This window comes from Zonotrichia albicollis, chromosome Z, assembly GCF_047830755.1.
Source record: "Zonotrichia albicollis isolate bZonAlb1 chromosome Z, bZonAlb1.hap1, whole genome shotgun sequence".
In the NCBI taxonomy this organism is placed as follows: Eukaryota; Metazoa; Chordata; class Aves; order Passeriformes; family Passerellidae; genus Zonotrichia; species Zonotrichia albicollis.
In genome coordinates this window covers 28,541,038-28,563,326 of record NC_133860.1, presented here as the reverse complement: position 1 = coordinate 28,563,326, position 22,289 = coordinate 28,541,038, and the positions used below count along the sequence as shown (strand labels likewise).

At 34.5% G+C, this 22,289-nt stretch overlaps 1 protein-coding gene across 8 annotated transcripts in view; it reads right to left on the bottom strand.

Annotated features, from left to right (window-relative positions):
* Positions 1-22,072, bottom strand: part of ADGRV1 (adhesion G protein-coupled receptor V1) — a 273,337-nt gene extending 251,265 nt beyond the window's left edge. For 6 of the 8 annotated variants that reach the window (XM_026797296.2, XM_026797297.2, XM_026797291.2 and 3 more), the window contains exons 1-8: positions 21,809-22,066; positions 9,998-10,182; positions 8,929-9,078; positions 7,720-7,815; positions 6,232-6,336; positions 4,803-4,916; positions 1,693-2,258; positions 216-486 (exon numbers count right to left, since the gene is read on the bottom strand). In XM_026797296.2, the coding sequence (XP_026653097.1) occupies positions 216-486; positions 1,693-2,258; positions 4,803-4,916; positions 6,232-6,336; positions 7,720-7,815; positions 8,929-9,078; positions 9,998-10,182; positions 21,809-21,830 (1,509 nt within the window). In that variant the 5' untranslated portion in view covers positions 21,831-22,066. Of the gene's footprint in view, positions 1-215; positions 487-1,692; positions 2,259-4,802; positions 4,917-6,231; positions 6,337-7,719; positions 7,816-8,928; positions 9,079-9,997; positions 10,183-21,808 lie in introns of all 8 variants that reach the window. The other 2 variants (XR_003381833.2, XM_074532778.1) reach the window with 2 other exon arrangements.
* Positions 22,073-22,289: the final 217 nt, after the last annotated feature.

Here is a 22,289-nt window from a genome sequence, read left to right as displayed (position 1 = left end):
GCATTGTACACTATACTCAGCCAAATACTTTAGATATGGCTCTATACACTAAGATTATATTAAGGATCAGTTTGCTTGATTTTTATCCAAGAGCAAAACTTTTAACCTGTTCAGATAATCCATCAATAAATGTTATTAAAACTGGTAATGTCTTTACTACTCCAAATACCTTCTCCAAAAGTACTTTCTCCAAGAGAATTCTAAAGTAAACTTACCTCAGATGGCTCACTGACTTCTGCGCCTCCCTGTATTGTATAAGGTAGGAGTTTCAGAAGATAAGGCTCTGCCTCTTCTGGTATATCATCATCAATAATGTTCAGATAAAGTGTGACCAGCATCTCTCCTTGAGCAAAACTTATCTCTCCCGCCTCTGGAAATAGGTCTGCAGTCACAGGTGAAGGGTCACTGCTATTTCGGATTATAACCCAGGAAACAGAAACATTTCCATGTGTTCCACCATTTCTTACAATTGTGATCCCTTCAAACCTATAGTTTTGAATGAAAACAAAATCCACAAACCATAATTACTATTGGCATGTATGGTTACCAATTCCCTAAAATATTTACACTGACCTACATGGTACAGATGCTTGCAACTGACATTTGACTCAAGACTTACAGTTTGCGAAATCATAATACATATGTAAGATTTGAGCATTTACGCACAAACTCTCTGTAAAATCTCAGAAGACGTGTTAGATCTCACTTTCTTTACAGCAAGTAAGACACTCAGAACTGAGTGGAGTCTTGGCGTGTTTTATATTTGTCTTGCAAAATACAAATCAAATTTAAGAAAACATTTTGCCTATTCTACAACATGAATAGTTATGAGGCATGGGCATTGAAATTATGAACTTAAATGAACTGTTTGCCCCTGTACTAAAAATATATTCAGCTACTGATACTTATGGTACTGGAAATGCCATGTTGCCTGCATCTGACAAGTGCATGACTACAAAAAAATCTGGAAATCATGACTTACAAACATCTAGAAAGCAAGATTTATTTCTTTACTGTGTATAAAAAAAAAAAAGATGAATACTCAAGTGTTGGCTGCAGACCATAAAATATTCTTCCAAAATTTCTCACAGTATGATAGTTTGAAGCCATTTTTTTTGGTGAACTAGCAGTAATTAGACATTTTTATTGAGATTATCAATATTGTGTATCAGTCTGCCTATAACATTTGTAGATAACTTCGATTTTAGTCTCTATGTAAAATTACAAATATTTAAATTGGTTTTGAGTTTAAGGTAACTATTTAATGGGAGATGCTGAACACTTTTTTTTTTTTCTTTAATCATAGACTGGCTTTATAGATAGTAAAAACAAATACACACCAAGGGAGAAAGACAGAAATGTATTTCCCACTGAAACTGTGTGTAGCAGTATCACAGCTTCACCAGTTCTACCTTTAGATTAGGAGTTTTCACTATTCTGATAATATGATTGAATACTTATGACTTATTTACATATAGTTTACAGATATTAAAATACTTTCTGCATTATTAGACATTCCCACTTCCTTGAAATCTTTGTAAATACAGCTGATAATAACAACACACTAAGTGATTACTACATTATATTTTAGTAGTGATTTTATAATTACTTTAATGATAAGCTAAGGAGTCTTAACAATTACAAATAAATCTCTTAAACTGACTAGATACTAGATTTTAAGATCTGTAGTACCTTGAAATTTGATCTTCATCAATGATAACAGTATGAGTGAACAGAACACTGTGGATTGACAGCACTCCATAGGGTTTATCATTCGGCTGGATAGTGACATGAACCACAGATGGATAAATCAAAACAGCATCTCCCTGCAAAGTGTCTTTAAGAAGCATAATCTGAAAGGTCTCAGCAATTTCTGGTATGGCATCATCAAGGATCCTAAATTTCAAATATGTTTCATGAACTAGAGGTGGGAAAACAAGAGTTGTATTTGGCTGTAGATCTAGGAAGTCTACATTAAGCTGTGCATGTGCAGTTGAATCCCCAGTTATGATGGCGTAACTGACAGAGACTTCATCTTCATCAGGTCCAATTAATTTTCCAGTGACATCCTTACCACGAACCACTTGGATTGTTATCACTTCATCTTCCTCAGGCACCATATAAGCATTCTGGACAAAACGCACAGGACTGTCATTTTTCCTAATATTAATCCAAACAGAATTTTTTGTGGTGTTGATTTCAGCCCCTCCCTCCACGCTCTTCAGACGAACAACAAAGACTTCATCATTTTCAGGTACCTGGAAAAATAGTATTAGCAACCAGGTGTAAGTCCCATTTCAAATATATGCAGAATGCTTAATACTGAGAAATATGGTTTATGCATTTTGCCGAAGAGTGAAATGATACTGGCTTAAAAGCTCACTTCATATTAAAACAAACAGGAGAACAGTCTTGCTTTTAACTAATGCTATGAATCCCGCTTCAAAATTTAAGGTCTCTATTTTACCTAAACATACTTCTGAAAGAGAGTACAAAGTCAAACGAAATACAAATAAAAATTACTCAAGAATCAGAAAAATCTTCATCTTTAAAGCTTGAGAGTATGAGAAGACCAACTGCCATTTTTGAAAGCCATCTCTACTTGGAAACAAGTGTTGCATTCCATTATCTAGATTTAAATTTTCTTTTTTCTGATGTTGATTCTGATCTACCTCTATTTGTGCCTGAGACAAAAACAGCAACTTCTTTATAGAACCTACCTTGGCCCATCCATCCCTATACAATTGGAATCACTGCAAGCCCAGACAAAATTTCCATCACAGATCTGAGTGTTTTCTTGTTCTTACCAATAATTTTGATTTTGGTACTTCTACAAAACAAGTGTTTAAAACTACATTTTAGTTCTAGCTATTTCTTCTCCAATATCTGATGCAGGAGACAATAAATAGCTTATAAACCACAAATTACAGAATTAAAGATGATATTTCTTCTTTATATTACTATATAAATATATATATATGGACAAAAATGGTGTGATGTGATTCCTGGGTATGTGCAGAGCCAGGAGTGGGACTTGATAATCCTAATGGGTTCCTTTCAACTTAGCATTTTATATGATTCTATGATTCTATATTTTATTCCCCAAATCTTGATTAGCTACACTTATGGAACTGAAAAAATATTGTTATTTTATATATAGATAAAAAAGTATTTGAAAATTATTTGTGATCTTTGCATTTCATCCTTAGTATGGACTACTGGAAACCAGTAGTATTTGCTTCTGAGAGGAACTCCAGGACAAAAGTACAACTTCTGAAAACCCTGCTGTCCAGTATTTCTTTCTCTTTCACATTCATTTATTTATTGGCCACCCTCAGATCCTTTTCTAGGGCTAGAAGATGGGCATGATAACTTATGCCAATTCAGTTCTTTTGGCTTGTGGTAAAGAAACATACATAATGCCATTGACTGATACCAGGGTTTGTTGTCAGCGTGAGATCTGGAACATCTCAGCCACCAGCTTCCTATACTGAATACAACAGAGTTCATCAACCTCATTAAAAAAAATGCTCACTAATGTTTCATTTAGTTGACTAATTAATATTCCATCTGGCAAAATTTAAAAACATACATTCAAGAGAGTCAAAATATATCCACAATTTTAGCTGTAGTTTACATCTTAACATCTTATTTACAGATGATACAGGACACTCTGGAATTCTTAATGGCATCTTTTTGACCAATGAAAAACCCAGACAGACTTCAAATACAACAATATAAAAGATTTTCAGTGTTGATTTGACTCTTTCATTTTCTGTTAAAACATCTCCATCATTCCTCACCAAAAAAGAAAATGTACACAATAGAATTACAATAAATATGCTACTGTAGATATCAGAGCTGCAGTCACCTAATTTTTGTAGGAAAAAGGCTTTGCAATTCAGAACAATACCTGTTGTAGAGTTTTTTCTTAACTTCAGATCTTAACAGCTCAAATTAAGTTCTGAGAGTAACACTGAATGCTTGTGCATTCCATCATCATCATGAACATCATCAATAAAGGATTTTTACACAAAATTAACCTTTTGTGTACAGCCACAGAAGACATCCAGCAAGTGGACCACCACAGCTATACAGAACAAACTTTGAGTGAAAGAGCATTAGAACAACCTCTCAGAGGAAAAAAAAAATCCCATCTCCCCACAAACCAAATTAATTCTTTTCATATACAAGTTACAGAATTAATACAAATAATCTGAAAGAGATATTTCTACATGGCAGTTTGGCACAGTCTCTTAAATACTAGCTAGTATGAGTATAGACTTCAGAGACTATTTTCCATAATTAGCTTAAAAGCTTCCCACTTTTATCACAGATACTTTTTTTCCCCTATGTAATTTTTTAATGAATTTCCTTATCAAGTTGTTCAGTATCAAGTTCACACAGAAAAGTTAAATATAGAAATGTCAGCCTAATAAGATGAATCTCTATGTAGTTAAAGAACATCATCCTTGACAATACAAGAACCTCACTATTCCATCTGAATAAAAATATAAAGCTCTCTTGATTATTTATACTTTTACTGTACAGCACCTAACAGATCTAGTCGGAGCAGTCAGGGTATATTCAGAAACTAAAAATATTAATTGATGAGAAATACAGAGGCAACATTGAAAAGATAAAATTATAGCCTACACAGACAAAACTGAGCATCACTTTATGAAGCAGAAGGACTTGTAGCCCTGTTTAAGCCAAGCATTTTTATAACATAATATGCAAAGTCCCTCCAGAACAACAGTCAATCTATACATCCAAACCAAAAATTGTCAGTTTGTTTTTACCTGATCGTCAAGTACTGTTAAATTATAAATCAACACTGATCTCCCAGGGGTAAATGTAATATTTCCCCTGGCTGGACTGAAGTCTTCTTCAGCTGGGTTTGGTCCATCTTCAACCTGCAAATAATTGGTTTTTATTGTAAGAAATATATAGAGCATGCAAAAAACCCCAGTACAATAGTCAATATACAGTGTGTGAAATGTATAAGAAATTGCTATTTATTCACTCCCAATCGTATGCTCACACATTCAGTTGTGAAAATCTACTCTTTTTCAGAAGATGGAGTAAATCAGAGTAGGCACTCTGAAGAAATTATGTATTGCCAGAGAAAGAAAATTACTTCCATACAGGCCTTTTGAGAACTCTTACTGATACATAACTGACTCTTTTAAATAATAAAAAGGATAGTCCTTCTCTTTTATTTTAACTAGCATTTTCTAATCAGTTTCAAGACAAGATAATAGCAATTACTCATTTTGTGACTTTTCTATCTTGACTTGTTATACTAAGGAAATTACACTTAATACTAAAGCCTGGAAAAATAGTAAGACCCATAGAGGCAATATATTAGGATTTGGTTTTAGAAAATCTTGTAAATTTTTTTCAACATACGTATATAAACTATATTTTGAGATAAACCTGATAAATTTTGCAGAGAGCAGAATTTATTGGATTAAAAACAAATATATCTGCAATAAATAACATAAGAATCTCTAAACATTATCTATACATGCTGTATTTAGCTTGCAAGAACATTCACTACAAATCTTTTGAGATTTTGGCACATCTAGATGAAATCTTTGATGACAATTGATAAAGGAATTTTGATATGAAAAAGAATTACCTGTAATTTTAAAGAAAGTAATAGAATTAGAACCAGACAAGGAAAAAAAATATATCTCCCCTCTCACAATAAAGTCAGTAATTCACATGAAGTATATAAGTAATGGCCTAAATATTCAAGTAATGATTTTGAAAGGTTGAAATGTCTGGGAATCCAAACTGCAATCTTATAGACACAGAAATTCACTTAATATTGAGCTCTACATTTACATGTTTGAAGGTGGCAAAGGCACCTCGAAAAAAGTCAGGTGTTTATAAACTTTGAAAAATATACAAGACATTTCTTGCACACTCAGACATTGTTTGCTAATACTACCAAAAATTGCTGCTTCAAGTATCTTCATCAAATACAGAGAATCCTCATTTTTAATATATTTTCATTTGTCCTAAATTAAGCAGTTAGATAATTGCAATATTTTCCATTTGAAAAGTAGTATCTTCCCATTTTATGAAATAGAATTAACAAATGGAGACATGGCTATTTAGTCCTTCCACTTTAATAAACACTTAGATAAGTTATGATTATGGCCTCGCAGCTTCATCTAATAGTAAAAGGTAAGATGTAGGATGCTTTTTTGATAAACTTACCTCAAAACTTACAATGACTGTCCCGTAGGTTCCTCTCTCCCTGATTAGAGTGAGAGGAACAAGTTCGTTTCTGCCCCTAGGCTCATTCACTGTGATAAAGGCAGACTAATGAGGAAGAAAAGGGACAGGCAATCAGGCACAGATCAAATATCACAGCAGACGGAAGAAATTGTTACCATAGAAATACCAAACTCCCACAGACAAGTTAATCCAATCTGCAAACCAGTCTGCTGATGACATACATTTCCTAGCAACCAATTAGTTCAGCTAATAGAAAGCTTGAAAGGTTTGAGATAAAAAGAATTATCATAATGTACGTTGAGTGGGTTTTCTTGGTTTTTGGTGGTGGTTGGTTTTTTTTTGTAAATGAGTTTAGTTACGATACACTAAGTAAGCGCTGGCATATGAGTACTGGTCATATTTACAGGAGTTCCCAACCCTATTAAAAATAGTTTTCTATAGTAGGAGTCCTAGTAAAATATCTGTATTGTATTTGAATATCTGTATATAGGCCTTGCCGCAGTCCTAGTTGTTCTAAATGGGCTGCAGCTGTGATGTCCTTAACTGGGCGGCAGCTGTGGCTCGTGAAGATAACTGGGATAAAAGGGGGTGGGTTGGCAGGTCAGGGGGAGCCCTAAGAAGAAACAACATGTAGGAGAAGGAGTCTGTGCTGTGAAGATTTGCAGCCATGAGAAAACACTGAGGAGGTATGGGACTTTAGAAATATGATAACAAGATGAATACAACAGTTTTCTCCATTAAAATCCCATTTGTTAGATAACTAGACAATGGACTCTGTCTATCAAGCTGTTATAGCTGAAAGATTTCAAAGACTTAGAACACTTCAGGGAGCAGCAGATTAATACTATGGTGCTAAAAATTATTCATATTGGATTTTTTCAGGAAAGTCTTCTAAAAAGTTTATTGCCATAATGCCAGTAATAAAGCAGAGTTTCTCTTTCTGCTAACACAAACTTTGCATTATTGCAAATATCCTCCATATCACTAGAGTCACACCGGTCTTATCCCTAGAAGGTATTACATTATGCATAGAGCATGACTGCTGCTCTTACAGCAAAATAAAGTTAACGATAAAATTGCCCACTTAAGATGGGAAAAAGGTATATATTCTTAAAATTCCCAAGTCACCTCTTTAACTTTCCTATGATATTAGTCCTCATTTCCTCTACAGTACACTGAGGGGCTGAACAATTTCTAAAAGCTTTATATTTAGATGAGCAACACAGATATTCATTCAAGTTTGAGGATCTCAGGCAACATTTCAACACCTAAAAGCATACAGAAATATTAAAGCTGTGTATATGTATGAAATGCATACATATGTATGAATTATCTCAAGAGATGTTTTCAGATGTAACTCAGAATCTGTCTTCAAGGGATTTGGGTGAATAACTAACCAGCATCTTTGACAATTTCACCTTTATGTTTACTAAAATGTTCTAAGATATACTATATAGAAAGTCATACCATGTTAAAAGAAATTATTCCAAAGGCATTGTCATTTGATAAGATTGTTACTGTGACAGAGTTGGGAGTGCCAAGCTTTATCCGTGCAGATGGTTTCTACAATCAAAACCAAAATAAAATATTAAGTCGGGTAACAGAAAAAAAAAGGCATTTTAATGTTACTGTCTCTTAAGAGGTAATATTAGCTTACAAAAAATGTATGTCTTTTTATTATATATCATAATGAGAATTATTTAAAGCAATAGAATCACTAAGGTCATTCCTAATTACTGTGAAAATACACTGTAAACAGTCAACAATGAAGTGCTTGAAACAAACTGCAAATGATTAACAATAGTTAAGCAATTAGTAACAGCATATCAATAGAGAACCATACACGAAGCATCTAACACTGCCAGGAATTGCAAAGTTGCTCTTTTTTCCCCTAACATTTGTATAAAGCTAAAAGTTTGAAGCTATTATAGTGGGATACCAGCTAAAGGATTTACTGGGACAGCAACTACAAGAAGCAAGTCTTTATAGCATTGCAAAAATGAGCTAGATTTACAAATCTAAGTAAGAAGGAAGGGAAAATATGCACGTTTATATTCACTGCAAACATCCCCATAGATGTGTGATATTGGCAATGAAATAGAAAACATTTTTTATGGAATTTACATCTTACTTAGTCATGAACTGTTAGCTAAAAATATATGAATGTGAACCCCTCTCTTGTAGCATAACTCCTGTGAGACAGAACAATATGAAGAAATTCATTGGTAAATATTTATAAAATAAATTGTTAGGGTTTAGATAAGTCATATTTAACCTCTGCTTCTGGAGGACTGGAAGTCATCCTCTTTTTCTGTGATTTCCCCCCTCTCCTCCATGCACATTCTAGGCAAGAAAACAGGAAAGGCTCTGTCTTTACAATCTAACTCTTCTGGGCTCTAGTATGCCTTCAAATGTCCACAGCTGAATGCAATGCCTGTTCAAGTGTCAGGTGCAGCAACATGACAAAGAGATATCCACAGAAATGCAAACTTTCTGAAGAGCAATAAGCATCATCCTGCTTGGACTGCAGATTTTAGCTCTTACCTACTACTGTTCACAAGCAGTAAGACCACACTGTAATATGCAGCTTACAGTGAATGAATGAAATATCTTTCACCTATATTAGATTATCCACTGTTTTCTGTGGAATAGATGCACTGAAAAATTGAAACTTACCAGTAATGTCAAGTGAAATGTGAATGTTTCATCAGCTTCTGGAAGATCATCATCACAGACAGATATATACACTGTTCGGTTTGTTTCTGTATCAGGTATAAATGCAGCTGCATATGTGTCAAAAAAGTCTCCTGTGTTTTCTCCATCAATCTGTAATAAACACACAACAAATGCCATTTCCTTCTTCTTCAATGCTCTACATTACCATTCTGGACTCATTCAAACAGACTTCATTCCCTCTTTGCTGCTCTAAGTCTTCCCGCTGCACATAATTCTTTCCCCTGCTGTCATAGAGTTAATTTCTAGACAGAAGGTACATAGATAATAACCCATTTTATTCATGCTGAGTAACAGGTGAAAAAAAGAAACAATAAAATGAATAGAATGCTTTCTTCAGAACTATTTATGACTTCCTTCCCTGCAATTTGGTATCTTTTGCAAAATGTAACATATGAAAAGGTTTTTTATTGGAAAAGCTATGCCTCTGCAGGAAGCATAGATCTATACATGTCATAATACTCTACATGAATTAAACTTACGTTAGGATGTAACTGCCCTCTGCCTTCCATTCTAAGTACTGGAAGGAGGCTAGGCACTCAACCTAGATTAACAATTTGATCATGAAAATTGGTGAGATTAAGTCTTCTAAAAAGGATTTCCCTCCTTTCATCTCAGTCAAGATAAGAAAATTCCCCTAATTCTACTGTGAGTTAGGTGTTTAGAGGACAGATTACAAAGGCAGTCATGTAAAAACAGCAAACGGTCAAGACTAAGTTTACAGCAGGGCACTGAGACTAACTGGAGAGAAGCCTCTGAACCAGCATAGCTAGCACACCTGAATCATCCTTCATAGAACCTAAAGTCTTGAAAGAACTATTGTGAAAAAGACTATTCTTCCTCTCAGAAGAGTGAAATTAGAAGTTCAGAGGAGAAGAAACAAAGAGGTTTTTGTCACTCTCACTGTCTCTCTTATCAGTCACACTCAGAACTCTCCATGTATCTGAGTCCCAAAAAGCACTTTAAAAAGTTATCCACAGTTATTGAGAATATAACTGCCATGGTTTCTTACCGACACAATTGCCGTGATGTTAGCAGGCTTCCCTGTCCTTTCAATTACAAGGCGTATAACAGTCGTACTTGTTTCATTGACTACAAATTCTGTTTGTCCACTGAACTTCACTTCTGATTCTCCAGATGTGAAATGAATGAGTAATGTTAAAAGCAAATAAACTAATAAAGAAGCAGAGGGCATCCCTGTAGAAAAAAGATATTAAAATAAATTGTAAATCTAAAATACATAAAGCATTTGTGGTTGACCTTACCAATGCAGTTTGTCCCTCTCAAATCTTCACATCCCATGATCATTTTGTGAGTGTCTGAATGAGATAAAAACATGCAGAGGCCTCCTCTACAACCAAGTCATAAAATGTAAATATCATATGTTTCTAATTCTACTTTTACAATTTTCATTTAGTGATACAGTACTTATCAACTTCATCCAGTGGAGGAATAAGGAGCTTCTTTTAAGAAACAATTTTTTTTTACATTGTCAAAACTGTTTTAATTTTCAATCAACAATAATTAACTTCAAGGTTGACAGTTCAATTTTCACTTTCTTTGCTCTCTAGATTGTCTCTAAAAACACACAAAAAATTACAGGAATGGTGAAGGGTTGGATACTTGCAGTCATCTCACAGATCATTTTCTGACATCTTATGCATCGTGAAATATCCTCACGCATTTGAATATGTATTTCAGTCTTATCCCATGATCCTTTCATGTGCTCTTGTCCTGGAGAAAAGCTGTGCTACTTGGCCATTGCAATCTTTATAAAGGCAGACTTTGATTTTCATTTGTTTCTGCACAACATCTATTATTTTCTGTTAGGTTATGCAAACTTAAAACCAATGTTTTCTTTTACATTATCAATTTCTCTTACATCAGAGTCCAGTTTTGTGATGTAAAATTCAATTTTAAGTCCCAGGGAAGTCATCTGTGAAAGTGTGATACTGTAAAAGAAAAACTTTTAACAACAAATTTCAAATTATTGCATTGTTCTGCAGAGGCTTATATTGCACAGTGCTGACCAGAACTAAGAATGTGGATGCTGGACAGGGCAGATTGCTATCATAAGGATCTTAGAGGTTTTGGAAAAAAACAAGAGAATAAAGTTGTGTTCTAAACATCAAAATGCATTACAACATCAAACTTTAATTGAATTAGTTCCCTCACCAAGCTTCTTTTAATCTCTAATCACCATTTTACCCTATTACTCCTTAAAATTTCTGTACAAAAGGTACCAGCAGTATTTGTGTAATTAAATATTTAAATAAAATGTCAATTTGCTTAAAATCATCCTTTCAAGTGTTACAATTACCAGAAAAATCTGGTCAATTGCGGTTGTATAAACTGTCTATAACATATTACACTAATATTTGCATATTAATAACATTAAGATTGGACATGTTCGCAGAGCAGTTTGCTCTCATTATCTGAGTGGCAGTTATGAATATTTAATCATAAATCATCACTGAAATGGCAAATGTCATGCGTACATTAAAACACATTTTTGTAAAATATGTGTCAAATTTGAATCAGAGCTGAGGTCCAGCACATATTCTGAATGATTTATGTTTGCAGTCAGATAGTTTTAATCCTGGACTGAACAGATAATAAGATAGCCTTCAGACCACTTAAACCAATGCAGCTTCAGAAAGATTTCAAGTCTGATTCATCTTTCAACAAATTCTGTCTGGGCAAGGATAAATTTTATGTTGTGAAGACTTAAAATGCTTCCAGGCAAGCTAAAGAACAAAGAGATCCACAGACACATCTTATTAACTATGTACAAATTGGAAGTACAGTCAAGAAAACCCCCAATGTTTTCCAGAGGACCTCCAAGCAAAGTCTGGTGGTTTGATAAAGTTAGTTGATTTTAATTACCTTTAACAATAAATTCATCTAGATTTGTTGAACATCACAGAGGGAACAGTGAAACAAAAAAAAAAGTAAGAGCAAAAAGTCAGGACTATTTTCTCTAGTAAAACAGCTACTCTTATCACCACCTACTTTTCACACCCACCACTCAGACAATTGTCTGATTATTTCTGAAAAAAATGTCACACAGTAATGCTTTTGCTGCATAGCTTCACACGACTCTAAGCTTCTATTACCAGGAACACAGTCCTTCAAGATATCTATGGCTCTTACTGGGAATTCAGTATGTAACAGAACAACAGAGACAATGCTTAATTCTCACATATCTATCAATTCAGTAATTCTAGTGCAGCAAAACTTATGGTGGGAAGCAAAGATAAAAGATATATATATATAAGCCCCCCAGAATTTAAAATTGTCAGCACTTCCAAGGGTTTTTTTCCTAGTTTTATGTGAAACTGCTCTGAAAAAACAAACAAACAAAAAATCGCTTCAAGCAGGAAAGAAAAGAGTTATCTAACTTTTGTAAACTCTCAGACACTCTGCAGAAGCAGGCACCATCTATCCTAAACTGAGGAATTTGTTGACCTTTTAGCTTCAGCTGTTACCTTGTCACAGACTTCGCCAATACCTTCCCACGGTACATGCTTCTAGTAAATAATACTGAAAACATGATCCTTGAGGGCAAGATTACGAAGTTTAGAATTACTTGAATTCTATTACTTCTACTAGAGAGCATTCTAAAACTATAGGATTACTCCTGTGGAACAAGAGAAGTGTCACAATCATACCATCAATTATTCAACTGGTGTGTATCCTCCCTTGTTGCGTTATTTGTACTAAGATTTACTTTGCACAGCCTACCAGAAGTAGTTTTTACTCTATTTATATAAACTACACTTTTAAAATCGTGATTTCTTTTTAAATTCATACAATATAATATAATAAAAAACCATACACTAAGACAAGACTAATTTATTCAAATAGCTGAAGACATATTATGGGTCCCAGTATTTTATTTAATTAAAAATGAACTCACTTTATACACCACATTAATTTATGTGGGAATACAATTTGGTTTTTATTAATTATATTGCATAAAGTTCAGCAGAAGCCTTTGCAAGATCATGGATTACAAGACTCTTTCTTACTTCCCTCACCTCATCAAACCACTGGTGACCCTAATTTGTAACTTGCTTTTTAAATTAAGATGAAACTCTAGTCCTTGTTCACTGCTAAGTTTTGGTAAACCATGCATTTGGTGATCAAGTACTTCCCTCTGTTTCAGCTAAATATCGAGTTCATTTCTCTCCATCCAGGATATTGACATATTCTAGTTAAATTAGTTTAACAAGCCAAAATCATTGCAATGTTTTTATAACAACTACAAGCAATAGATCACACATCTTTAGATTATGTTCAATTGATTAACTATATTGTTGTCATGCTCTCAGTTAAGCCATTTCAAACATTCATTTGTAGTACCAGTGGTAGTTCCAAACAATGCTAGGTACTGAGGCCTAGATGATGTTTCTAAGTGATTCATAATAAAATTTTCTGGCATCAAAACCAAACTATACCTTTCAAATAATAATCTAGACATTTTAATGGCATTAAAGAATTTAAAAAACATCTCATTCTTGAACCATATAGTTTTTAAAAAGTAAAGACATCTAACTCAGAATTCTGAGTCATGATCCCTAACACTTTCTTTGAGTATGCATCTTATGACACTTTTCGAAGCAAATTTGAATTTTCCACTGAAATACAAAATATTAGTGTAGAATCGAACAAATCATATACTGATTCCACACAATAATTTCCACAATACTGTCACAATTTATATAAGGAATAGCATTTCAATCTGTTGTCCAAGGAACGCTTATGAAACTGCTGAATCACCAGGATTAGCTTGCTGCTCCCAGTCAGTTTCTGGAACAAATTTCAGATGAAGACTTTAAGGTTTATAAGGAATGAATGGTCTTTTCAGCAGATTTTTACACCAGCTTCTGTGCTTAATAAACTAAACCCTTAAGAATGAAAAGAGCTCCTGGCTGTTTTCTTTGAAGTGTGAGGGAATCTATAGCCCAATGGAACATGGAGAGACCAAGAAGGGAAATGAAAGGGCTGCTCCAGATTAAAAATTTGAAACGAAATAAGCATAAAATGCTGGACAGGAAATGGGAAGTGGCAAAAGAAAGAGAGTTCATGAACAAAGTAGCAGATGGAACCAGGGATTAAATACTCTTTACCTCAGAGTTTGTCACTGCTGTTCACAGGAGAAGCAATGAGTTGAAGAAGCGCCATTGCCATCCAGAAGCTACAACCTGATTTACCACTTGCCCATCATTAAACAACTCACTGTATATTGCTAAAGCCCACAGACACAGACAAGCAAAAGTAAGTCCATTTTTCACTGCCTGCCCTTGTTTACTTCCCATGATTACAAATACCCAGACAGGCCAAATATTATAAAACTGGCATGCCTAGTACTTTGCATTGAGTACAGCATTACAACTATCAATGGTTGCCAGAAAGCAGTCTATTCACAGCAGAGATGTCAGCACCCAGCAGCATCTTTGGCTGAATACAATAGAAGACAGATACATGTGCTCTTTCATACATGAAGTGGCAATTCTCTGTAGGACACAGGAACAGTGTAGAGCAAGAAGTTTCACAAGGTCATTGCCACTGCTGCAATGACCTTTCTATGCTGTAGAAACATATTGAAACCCTCCATATTTACAGCATTCTTTTATTTTAGCTATTCTCAGAACTTCTTGACATATACAACAGTATTGGAGAATAACCTGGGAAAGCAACAGGGTTACAAAAACTTTGATTTACTAAACTTCTCCTTTTTATGTTGTCAAGGCTCCAAATTAAAGGAGAAATATTTTATTTCAGACTTGTTTTTTCCTTGCCTCAAAGTTCCCATAGTTTACACATATGAAAAAGCAGGACACAACAAAAAACAGCATATGGATAGCAGACATTACTCAAACCTGCTCTGCTGGTTGTTCTTCCTTCTTTGGTTTGGGCTTTTTGATTAGATGTGGAATAAGTAAGCCTCTCACTCTCATATATATTGCAAAAGAGAGTTTTCAAAAGGTGTTATTTCAAAACAATATCCACCTATATTCCCTTTTTGTCCTCAACCGGCTTCAAAGTGAATAAAAAATTAGAATTACACTGACTTCGTGTGCATCTCTGGACCATGCTAATAGTTGCAGAGTCTATCTCACCAGTTTCCAAGAACATTCTTCAGTGTTCCATTCTTCTGCATGTTTTCCTTTACTCTGCATGTTTTCTCTTTACTACAAAGGCATGCCAGATGACATTCCCCTTCTTATTACTAACACAGGAAAGTGCTAACCAATGCACAAATTTTTAGCACTACTAGGTGCTAAAAACCCCTTGATCCACTTTCACTACACTGAAGTTTTTGGCCTCAGTTGCCCGCTTCCCTAGTCACTACTGCTGCCTTGACAGAACAGTATCAATGAACATCAGGTGCTAAAAAGATTTATCTGCATTTGAAATTAATGACACTGCCATCAGTCAATTATCCCCCTGACCACTTTCTTTCTAATGTTTGCAGCATTTTTTTCTTAAATCATGTTATCTATTACCATAGGTATTACTGGGAATGGCAAATTTAACGTAACCTGAAAATCCTCATATGATAATTCTTGCTCATTCAATCACCCTTTCTTAGAAAAGGCATGCATCCTTCAAAACAGACATCTTATGCTAAGGAAAAAAGTATACTTAACTTGACTGCCACTATTTTTATATTTACTAGTCAGGAAGGAACATTTATCCTCACAGCCAGGAACCAATACGTAAAGCAGTAAAGGTGAGACCAAGACAGAAGCATAAGGAGATTTCCAAATCATCTCAGCCTGTTGTGAGAGGTCGCTCAGAGTTAAAAAGTGTAAGAAGTCCAGAGTACCCCTTGCAAGTTTTCTGCCAATTTCTTTACATTTTCTCAGAAGAATTGGAGTAGATCTAAACTGTGTTCTTAATTTTTATGTTCTAAAACAAATAATCATCAATGAAGAACCAAATGCTATCTCTTTTGCCCAGCAATGTCAGAGATTTTCTGATGTAACCACTTGCTCTAATTCTGAGCAGCGAATAAAGGGCAAAACTCTCATGCTGTGTAGAATCCAGCACTTCTAGCAGCAAGCAGAGGAAACAAAAATCTTCTACAAAAATCTGCAACTACCTTATAATTTTCATGTCAAACAGAGAACCAAGAAATAATTTTGACTAGCTATAAGATCTGGATTATTTTTACCCACACTACCTCCAGTGCAACAACTTGGAGCTATTAAGGTGATTTTAAATTTAGAACAGAGATCAGAGTCTGATCTCTCTTATTGTAAATAAACTTTGGCTGAAATCCGCTAATTAACAATGTTTAAAAGTACACCAGTAGAGATCTGAATTTGCTTAATGTTGAAGCACACAAATTCATCTGCCTAACTTTCAATTTATCTCACACAACTGACAAGAATCTATTAATATATAGGTTTAACTACATACTGTGAAAAGCAAGACATTGTTTTTGAACATTCCTACATACAGTACAAGTTTAAGTAAAAGGTAAATATATAGTTTTCAGCATCACACTGGAAAACATCTTACACCCATATAGTTCTAATGAACACAGTAGACATCTTTCACAAACAGAAATTAATTTACCAGGTATTCCAGAACCAGGGCTAGCTTTTTACCTAGTAACTTTGCATCTAGTAACTTTTGCACCAGTAACTTTAACTTCAGACAAATAATTACATAAGTAAGCACTTATACGCTCTCTTAAACTGGTTTTTGCATCAAAAAGCAAGGGGATTTAAAAAACACAACAAACAAAAAACCAACTACCAAACTAAATCAAAACCAAGCAAGCCCTGCACTAAAATGCCTAGTACTCCCAGCTCATATTTGAAGGAGTAACTGCATGATTGAGCATGCCACAGGATCAGACTCTTCACACATATGAAACCAGAAATCCAGCTGATGAAGGTCTGCTGGCTTCATGGCAAATCAGCCATTTATTATACTTCAGTAGAGATCTTAAACTTCACAATAATTTCCATTTGTATCTGAACTTTGTAGGTTTCTTGCACATCCTCCATGCTCTGACATAACAAATGCTGAGAACATATGTTGGCAGCTGAGGACAAAACAATCACAGTTTCAAACACCTACTATCTGGTGTGAAGGAAGTTCCATGCCCTGAATGAATAGCATATAACAGAAAAAGAAATCATGAGTTTCTGCAGTACAGTGGTTATTTTTTTCATATTTCAAATGAAAAATAGAAGCATAATTTTACATACTTTATACATAATTTTATTGCAAGAAAAAACACCAAAACTTTAGGGTACAGAATAGCAAAATTAAACCTCACAGCGAGGATTAGATGGCATTGTTTCAGGTACACTGACAGAACTGTTGCTATCCATAATGGGTTCTCACAATTTAATACACATATATGAACCAAACGGAATTTTTAATGTGTTCCCTAATTATTACAAGAATTGAATCAGCGAGATTTTCTTGAGGTCATAAAAGCATATTATTTGATACAAGAATTTAGGGCATATATAAAACCAGCTTATTTTCTACAGCAAAATGTAATAATTTTTCATTAGATTGCAACAAATTAAAGAATCTGTGTATTACAAAGTCCCCCAAAGACTTGTTTCTGTAGAAGTAAAAACACATTAGTGTAATTTGTAAAGATGATTAGTTTAGTATGGGGCCCTCACTCTAATCTATACTATGCATTTATCCCTTAAACCTGGGCAATTTGTTTTTAGATAAAACACGATTATCTAAATTATCTAAATAGTTATGTAATAAATACATAATAAAGTATTTATTTCTCAGAGAAGAGAACCCTTAAGCAAAATTTGTTTGGATCCAAAGCCTTCTTACACTACTTTTATCATGTATTCTACTTTGCCCGACTTTCTAAACCTTTTAACCCATGTCACAATTTATTAATCACTATTTAATAATTAGAATAATTCCCTTATTAACTGGGTATTTTTTTTCATTCTTCTAAGGCACCCTGCAGTCCAAGACAAGGAAACCTTTTTGTTGATTAGTTATTTAAGACCAGTAACAATAACTATGCAGGAAAGAAAGGTGCTTTGAGAGGATTACACAAAGCTAGTTCTCAACAGCACCAAGCCAAAAGCAGCAAATTACAAACCCACATACTTCATTGCATGTAACCAAATTGGCTAGTTGAAATGCTAATTGCCTTTCAGCAAAGCTAAAGGCAGACAGAGGACCCTGAGCTTCAGAGAATGACAAGCATTTTTTACCCCACTTCTGCACCATTGTCTTGCTGAGAATTCTTCAAAATCTATTCATAAAGGTAGCTCTCTTCCTAACCTCTAAAAATGTGGGAAATTTCTAAAGCTCTTATCAAAACCTCAGATCTGTTGGCCTGCCAAAACCGTAACAGATGGCTGAATTAAGGCCATGTTAAATCCCTAATGAAGTAAAGCTTGAAACAATTCAGAGCAGTAACATATAGGACTAGTCCAAGATAAGTGACTGAGAAGTTTTTTTTGCCATCAGAAAATGAGAGTCACAACATTTTTCTAATTAATGAATTTATAGAAGATTAGATCAACAAAAATATCATGGTATAGGACAAATACATATTGCTGTTACATTCTTGAGAAAATTCTGTCCTGATTAAAATAATCCACAAATATAAAAGCTCTGATAAACATGCAAAGCATCCTCTCTGTTGTTTAACTTCACCAGATAAATTTAGTCTGTCAAATATGCTTGTTTCAGTAAGAACCAGCATACTTATCTTAACTACAGCCTTGGTTTGGATTTTCAAATTGTTTCAGTACAAGAAAATACAAGAACTTTAGTTTTATAGGAAATACTCATAAGCCAATCTATTAAGCATTTTTTTCATATTTTTCATTTTTTCATATTTCAGACTTATAGCTTGAAAATTCTATCTGAAAACTGCCTCAAGTTCTCATACACAAAGTAAGCTAGATCTTGGAAGTGTTTATTTACACAAAGTATTTCCCAGTGATATTATCCACTGAGAAAGTGACTTAAGCAAGTGAGAGTTTGCAGAAATTTGCAAAAATATTTGTTATTCAGTATTTTTTTCCCCAAATAAAATATGTTACAGTGGGTCCACCTGGACTAAGACAAATGGCAGGTAGTATTGTTTTCCCCTGTCAGTCTTTTTCTTTTCTTTCCTTAAGAAATAGTAATGACAGTCCTATTAGACAGACATAATTCTTGAATTTTTGGAACTATGACAATGCCAATTGTCATAGTTCCAATTTTGGAACTATGGCATTGCCTTTTTAAAATTCAGTTTTATTATGGAGATACTATAGAGCACCTGACTTTTAAAATATATTGAGAAAAGCATTTAGACACTAAATATACTCATTTCCATAGAGGAAAAGAATTGATATATTCATGTGTATATAACAGTTTTTAATATATATACAATTCTTATATATATTTATATACAGTTATATATGTATACTGGCTATACTATAATTGGCCAGTCTTGTAGAGTTGTAATACAAGCACAATTTCTACAAATGACTACAGTCGATCAAGAGGATTACACACGTAAAAATAATTATATATGTGACCATATTTTTAGAAGGTCAAGGCCTAATAGTCCATGAGCAAATAATTTCAGCATATATTTTTTATTTACTATTGCCTACCTACATTTTTGTTTTTCTTAGTGAACAACTAAATTGACTGATGCCAGGAACACCTTGGAAGAGGCTGGTATTATTCAGAAATAAAATTTAGCTAAATTGCATCAGATACTCTATCTCAAATAATAGCAAGAGTCATACATAAATTTTACTGTTCCAATGCTTTCCAAAACACCTGGGACTAAAACACTTCTGATGTAGCTGAGACAAATTTTAAATTTCCCTTTCTTAAAAGTATGATGCAAGAACATATTTTTCCAAATTTTCAATGAAACATTCTAAAATTAAAGTTCTGTTAAGCTCATAAACAATTTTAAACCATGCTTTTTAAATATCCCCTTATTGTTACCATGTCACAATTCTGAACTCCGATGGTAGCTGTGTAACAATGTCAAAGGTGATTTATAAACCATCAATATTTTTCTCACAAATTGCTATAAATCATTGCTGCCCAATGAATGAGATCCTCACAGACCTCTGTAGTGGTACTCTTTTTTAGTGTTACACAGCTAAAGGAATATGCTATCATAGCTTTTCCAATACTTTAATTTCAGTCATCATATTTACATTCTAAGCGAAATATTCATGTAAGCATTTGTAGGTTTAAGCACTCTATTTTTTTAATGGAATTCCAAAGCAAATAAAAACATACTGAAGATAATAAGCTTAAATAAAAATCCATGGGTAGTAGAGATTTTAACACAGGCTATGATTTAGACCCAGTTCTGAAAATTTCTTTCAAATAAAGCTTACAACAATTTCTCAGGGAAGAATTGCACAGTAGATTTGAATGCATGAGGATCAATCTCATTCACTAGCACCAACAATTTGAAATTCCTCCAACAATGTTTTTCAACCTTAAAAATACTGATAGCACAAATAAACTGCCCAGCACTAGATTTCACAAATACATATAACAGTTTCCCATCAATTTTCATGTGTCCAGGACAGAGACGACGCTGACAGTCTAATAAGATGTGCTCCCATTATCGATGTTAATTAATTTTTTCAGAGGTAACTTTAGTAAACATAATTGATATCTTCATCTAAAGCTATTTAAACACAAAACTGTACTAGAAAACTGCTAAAGCACAAAACTGTGCTTTAGAAATCTATAAAAACATAAATGTCAGTAGCAACCACAAATTAGAAATTGTATACCCTTGAAATGTGATAGCTCTTATATTATCAAACATTTGACAGTTTCAATTTTAAGCCTATTATACCACAAATTATTTTATTTCCTCAGGAATCTGGTTCTTTTCAGTCTTTCAACACTAAACTCTGTTTAGTAGGAGAAGCTTGTTCTAGGCTTAAGGGACAGATAAACTAAATATATCACACTCTACCTTCAGTTCTTAAACAGCCCTCATGGCTGTGTCCCAAAATACTTAATACTTAACTAAAAGATCTGTTCTAGAAAACATGCATAAGTACTATAAAGAAAAAAAAAAACACTTTTGGCTTCCATATAATGAATAAGATTTTTTTAAATCACATGTTATTTCATATCTGTACTATAAAGCAATTACAGACTCATTAAAAAACAATGACTGATTTTTGGCAAGCATTTCCATATACATTTGATCTTAACTTTATCTGGGTTAGCAAGAGTGAATTATGCAATGTCTTACATAGAATCAACACATCAAAAGCAAGAAGAAAAAGCAGTATTTCTAATTGTAATCACTTACATGTCATATTGTAATTATTAATGTTTAAAACTCATTCCTTATTAGACAATGACTTGAAAAATTCATTCTTACTTTCAACTCACTCTCCTTTAAAATACACAGTGCATAGGCAGCTCCTCCCCTTCTATTTTCACCTAATTTAAACTGACAATGTTTTATTCTTTTTTGAGAGTCAAAAATTCTTGGCTTCAGACTGAGCGGCATCCCGATAGCATCCCCTGAGAACAGAATTTTCCATTGGAAAGACTACTGTCTCTACCCTGCCTGGCTTTGCAGAGCAGAAAGAGAAGCTGCTGGAACAACAGAAACCTTAGCAGACTCACCCTCCAGCAGCCCCTCATGGATGGATGAGCGGCAGGCTCAGCGTCTGCCGCTGCTAAACCCCGTCCCTGCCGCAACAGGTGCTGCCTGCGGAACACCAGGCTGGACAGGGAACATCTCTGCAGAGGATACAGGATGCTTCCAAAGAAACTACTGCCTCAGAGAGAGGGACAATAAACGTACCTGGACCCTGGGACAGAAACATCCGCGTCTTCTAGACTCCGCCAGCCGCCTGCACACCCCCTGTCACTCACGCATTATGCATTCCCGTCTCCTACTCCTCCCTCTGCTCTGAGCAGCGCCCAGCACTCTCCTCCCTCTCCTGACTGCTGCTGCCTTCCCACTGCTGTGGAGATAAAAGGGGGTGGGATGGAAGAGGACAAAATTTTTTCAAAGCCCAGCAACTGCCGCCGCACTGCCGTAGTTGAGATAGAGCCAGCCCCTCCCGCCAGCGCCTTGGCAGGTCTTCCACGCCGCTTGGGCTGCACTGTTATATTACTCTGTACAGCAAAACTGACAGGATTTATTATTGGATTATGACAGATTTTGGATTCAAGTTCTCAGTGGCACCCGAACATGCAGCTCATCTTAATTCACAGCTATTCAGTGCTCAGGGTGGAGAAATAGTTCTCTGTTGGACAAACAATTTCCAATCCTAGATAAA